The 5,974-nt window shown below is 36.4% G+C and overlaps 1 protein-coding gene across 1 annotated transcript; it reads left to right on the top strand.

Annotated features, from left to right (window-relative positions):
* The first annotated feature begins 4,843 nt into the window (after positions 1-4,843).
* On the top strand, positions 4,844-5,586 carry LOC144227457 (AN1-type zinc finger protein 6-like). The gene is made up of 2 exons (XM_077759063.1): positions 4,844-5,077; positions 5,152-5,586. Exons 1-2 carry the CDS (start codon positions 4,844-4,846, stop codon positions 5,458-5,460), a joined length of 543 nt encoding a protein of 180 aa, XP_077615189.1. The 3' UTR covers positions 5,461-5,586.
* The last annotated feature ends 388 nt before the right edge of the window (positions 5,587-5,974 follow it).

Below are 5,974 nucleotides of genomic sequence, written 5' to 3' on the forward strand. Positions count from 1 at the left end.
CTGTTGAATTGACAATATGGAAAAAAACATGGAGATTTCTCAAAAAATTAAAACTAGAACTACCATATAAGCTAACAATCCCACTTTTGAGTATTTATCAAAGGAAATGAAAACGTGATAAAGAGTTCTCTGTGCTCCCATGTTCATTGCAGTATTATTCAAAATAGTCAAGATATGAAAATAACGTAAGTGTCCATTGATGAATGAATACATAAAGATGATAGGACACACACACACACACACACACACACACACATACACAGTAATATTATTCAGCCTTGAGAAAGAAGGACATCCTGCCATTTGGGACAATATAGACAACCCTTGAAGACATTGCACAGCTGAAATAAGTTCAACAGAGAAAGAAAAATGCAGTATGATCTCACTTGTATGTAGAAATCTATAAAAGCCAAACTCCTAGAAATGAGATTAGATGGTGATTGCCAGCGGTGGCTGGTGGGAGGAATGGCTAGATGTTAATCAGAGTCTACAAACTTCCAGTTATAAGATGACTAATTTCTGGGAATCCAGTGCACAGCAGAGTGATTATAGGTAACAATACTGTATTATATACTTGAAAGTTGCTAAGAGAGTAGATCTGAAATGCTCCCACCATTATAAAGAAATGGTAATTATGTGAGGTGATGAAGGTGTTATCTAACATTACTGTGGTAATAATTTCAAGATATACAAGTATATCAAATCATCACATTGTATGCTTAAGCTTAAAATGTTATGTGTCAACTATATCTCTAAGGCTGGAAAAGAGATATTTAAAACCTTAGAAATATATGGAAATTAACAATGAACTCTTAAATAATTCATGAATCAAATAAAAATTATAAGAAATATTAGAAAAGATTTTATAGTGAGTGACACAAAAGCACAATATATCAATATATGTGGTAGCATCCAAAACAGTGCCTAGAAACTTATAGCACTAAATATTTAAATTATAGAATAATAATGTTCTCAAATCAAAGCTTCCACCTTAATAAACTAGAAAGAGCACAGCAAATTAAATCCAAGGAAAACAGAAGTAAAAAAAAAAATAGAGTAAATATCAGTAAAATACAAAACAGACCCAAAATAATTGGGAAAATAAATGAAACCAAAAATTTGCTATTTGAAAATAATTAGATAATTCCTAAACATGTAGCCACACACCAAAAAGAGGGGTAAGGAGAGAAGACACAAAGTATCGATATGAGGAATAAAATAGGAAATATTACTACAGATTCTTATAGTCATTAAAATGATAAGGGAATATTATAAATCAACTTTATGCTTTTAACTTAGATAATGGGAACTTTCTTGAAAGACAAAAAATACCAGGGCAACTGGGTGGCTTAGTTGGTTAGGCCTTTGATTCCTGATTTCAGTCCAGGTCATGATCTCACAGTCATGAGATCAAGCCCCTCAGAGGGCTACATGCCCAACATGGAGCTTGCTTAAGATTCTCTCTTTCCCTCTCCACTCCTTTTGTCTCTCCTCCAGTCATCCTTTTTCTCTTCTCTCTCTCTCTTTAAAAAAAAAAAAAGAGATGTTATTTAAGAAGACTTAAGTAAATAGGGAGAGAAATCATGCCAATAAATAAGATCCTTAACAACAATGACTTGTACTTTATTGCCTTTTAACTAGTGTATGAAGTATACATACAGTGCAATTCCGGTCAAAACCACATCATGGTTTTTCATGTAATCTGACTCACTCATTCTAAATATATGCGGGAGAGCAAAGAACCAACAAGAGTTGAAACTTTTTTCAGAAATGGGATCAGGGGCTCCTGGGCAGCTCAGTAGGTTGAGCATCCAACTTTGGCTCAGGTCATGACCTCATGGTTCATGAGTTTGAGCCCCACGTTGGGCTCTCTGCTGTCAGCATGGAATCCACTTTAGATCCTCTGTCCCCCTCTCTCTTTGCCCCTCCCTCCCCTGCTCATGTGGCCTCTCTCTCTCTCTCTCTCTTGCTCTTTCTCTCAAAAATAAACACTTTTTTAAAATTTATTTTTTAAAAAAGGAAAGAAACAGTATCAGGGACAGGGGAGCTTGCTCTATTAAATATCAAGCCTTATTGTGAAGTTTAATATTAATAAAACAGCATGGTTTTGACAATAGGATAGTTTGACCAATAGAACGTTTGTGGCCCCCACTCCAAATTCACACACTGAAGCCTTATTTCCCAGTATGATGGTATTTGGAAGTGGAGTCTTGGGGAAATAATTACATTTAGATAGTTCATGAAGGTGAAGCCCTGTGATGGGATTAGTGACATTAAAATGAAACTAGAGAGCTTGCTCTCTCTCTCTCTCTGCCATGTAAAGATATAGCAAGAAGGTAGCCATCTGCAAACCAGGAAGAAAATGCCACCAGATACCAAATCTGCCAGAACTTTGATCTTGGACTTCCAGCCTCCATAACTGTGAGAAATAAATGTGTGTTGTTTAAGCCATCGAGTCTACGGTATTTTATTATAGCAGCTTGAACTAAGATGTAATAAAAAATTTTAAACAGACAAAGGCATATGCAGAGTTAGGATATGACAAAGGAAGCATGTCAAAAAACCAAGGAAACTAAGATCAATTACATAAATGAAGACGGAAACTCATGACCAAAATGGAAAAAAATTATATTGGATTTCTACCTCTCATAATAAATAGCTACCATCTCCAGATGGATTTAGTAAACCACCTCTCAAAATTAAACTTTAAAATGCTTAGTAGAAACAGTAGCTGAATAGCTATTAAACATGAGGGTAGGGAAAGATTTCTTAGTTTGAGTATAAAAAGAAAGAAAAGATTGATAAATTTGGTTAAATTAAAATTAACAGATTTGTTCATCAAAAAACACCTAAAGAAAATTAAAGTCAATTCCTAGAAACATATAACCTACCAAAACTAAAGCAGGAAGAAATAGAAAGTTTAAACAGACTAATCACCAGTAATAAAATTGAAACGATAATCAAAAACTCCCAAAAAACAAAAGTTTAGGACCAGTGGTCTTCACAGATTAATTCTACCAAACATTTAAAGAACAGTTAATACTTACTCTTCTCAAACTATTCCAAAAAATACAAAAGGAAGGCAAACTTCCATATTCATTCTATGAGGCTTGTATCATCCTGATGCCAAAATCAGATAAAGATATCACAAAGAAAAGAAGACGAGGAAGAACTTCAGGTCAATATCTCTCATGAATATAGATGTAAAAATCCTCAGCAAAATATTAGCAAACCAAATCCAACGATACATTTAAAAAAATTATACACCACGATCAAGTGGGATTTATTCCCAGGATTCGAGGGTGGTTCACTATTTGTAAAAATATTAATATGATACGTCACATGAATTAGACAAAGGATTAAACCCATATGATCATTTCAGTAGATGCAGAAAAAGCATTTGACAAAATATAACATCCATTCATGATTAAAAAAAAAAAAACTCTACCGAGGAGAGTCTAGAGGGAACATACCTCAAGATAATAAAGGCCTTATATGAAAAGCTCACACCAATATCATACTCAATAGTGAAAACCTGAGAGCTTTTCTCCTAAGGCCAGGAACAAGACAAGGCTGTCCACTGTCACCACTTTAATTCAACATAGCACTGGTAGTCCTAGACAGCAATTAGACAACATGAAGAAATAAAAGTCATCCAAACTGATAAGGAAGAAATAAAACTCTCACAGTTTGCAGATAACATGGCACTAGATATAGAAAACCCTAAAGACTCCACCAAAAAACTACTAGAAGTCATCAATGAATTCAGTAAAGTCTCAGGATACAAAATCAATGTATACTATTGCATTCCTATACATTAATAATTAAGCAGCAGAAAGAGAAATTAAGAAAATAGTTCCATTTACAATTGTACCCAAAACAATAAAATATCTATGAATAAACTTAACCAGAGGGGTAAAGGACCCGTACTCTGTTATTGTTAAAATGTCTATACTACCCAAAGCAACCTACAGATTTAATGCAATCCCTACCAAAATACCAACAGCATTTGTCACAGAACAGGAACAAACAATCCCAAAATATATATGACTCTACAAAAGATCCCAGATAGCCAAAGCAACCTTGAAAAAGAAAAACAAGGGGCTCCTGGGTGGCTTAGTCGGTTAAGCGTCCAACTTTCGCTTGGGTCATGATCTCGCGGTTTGTGGGTTCAAGCCCCGCATCGGGCTCTGTGCTGACTGCCAGCTCAGAGCCTGGAGCCTATTTCAGAGTCTGTGTCTCCCTCTCTCTCTGACCCTCCCCTGCTCACGCTGTCTCTCTGTCTCTCTCTCCTAGAAATAAATAAAAAATCTTAAAAAAAAAGAAAAAAAGAAAAAGAAAAACAAACTATAGATATCACAATTCCAGATTTCAAGTTATATTACAAAGCAGTAGTAATTAAAACAGTATGGTACTGGCATAAAAACAGACACACAGATCAACAGAATAGAACAGAAAACCCAGAAATAAACCTACAATTATATGGTCAATTAATCCTTGACAAGGGAGGAATGAATATCCGATGGGAAAAAGACAGTCTCTTCAACAAATGATTTCTGGAAAACTGGACTGCCACATGCAAAAGAATGCAACTAGACTACTTTCTTTCAACACACACACACACACACACACACACACACACACACACACACCTCAAAATGGATTAAACACCTCAATGTGAGACCTGAAACCTAAAAATCCTTAAAGAGAGCACAGGCAGAAATCTCTGTTGCCATAGCAACATTTTTCTAGCTGTCTCCTGAGGCAAGGGAAATAAAAGCAAAAATAAACGGTTGGGGAAACAGAAAACTGTGCAGGTTTTGTGGGGGTGCAACAGAGAAACATGGCTCAAGAAACTAATCACAGCCAAGCACCAATGCTTTGTTCTACTGGCTGCAGACTTTATGGAAACCCTCCAACACATGGTATGTATTCAGTATGCTATAAAGAATATCTTCAAAGACAGAATAATAGTAATGGTAAAAGCAGCCCACCTGCAGCTTCGGTCAGTCTGTCTGAGTCTTCCCCAGTCCCGCACGACGACGGCAGCCTCCCTGACGCGCAGTCGCCACTAAACTTCATATCTGCATCCATGGAGCCAAGACCTGTATCAAATCAGTCACTTTTATCAGAATCTGTATCATCTGCCCAAGTACACCTGTGGACAAAGCAATACCTGAAACCGAAGACCTGCAAGCTTCAGTATCAGATACGGCACAGCAGCCGTCTGAAGAGCAAAGCAAGTCTCTTGAAAACCCAAAACAGAAAAAGAACTGCTGTTTCACGTGCAGGAAGAAAGTAGGACTTCCTGGGTTTGAATGCCAGTGTGGCCATGTTCACCGCAGTGTACACCATTACTCAGGCATGCAGAATTGCTCACACGATTACAAAGCTGAGGCTGCGGAGAACATCGAAAAAGAAAACCCAGTAGCTATTGGTGAAAAGATCCAGAAGATTTGAACCCCTGCTGGAATACAAACTCCTTGGACCATCTGCAAACTAAAAATTGACTTGAAGGGTTTTTTCCTGGTCCTTGGGAATGTAGAGCAATGTACGTTGCGTAGACCTTTTAATCATGCATGTCATCAGAAGAGTAGATTTTTGCTTTTGTTTTGAAAACGACTCCGGACATTTATTTCCATCACAGTTTCTGTGGCTGAAAAGACTTAAGTAAATTTTACATATATTATCCTTTTAAGATCATTTTAATTTTCATTGAGCACAGAGGGCTTTTAGAACAAACGTGGAGAACTTTTGGAGGGCTGTGATCTTTCCAGTATTAAACATTTATGCATTGATCTCGCGGTTTATTTTCTCATTGTGTGTGTATATATAGCCTTTCTCTGCAGCACGGATTTTTCTTTTGATAATGTCCATTATGGCACAACTAATTACCAGTAACTGAATGTATCTTAATCATTATGGCTGCTTCTCTTGTTTCATTAACAAAGGTTATACATGTGTCAGCATATAG

The sequence above is a fragment of the Crocuta crocuta genome, unplaced genomic scaffold, assembly GCF_008692635.1.
Source record: "Crocuta crocuta isolate KB4526 unplaced genomic scaffold, BGI_CrCroc_1.0 scaffold72, whole genome shotgun sequence".
NCBI lineage: Eukaryota > Metazoa > Chordata > Mammalia > Carnivora > Hyaenidae > Crocuta > Crocuta crocuta.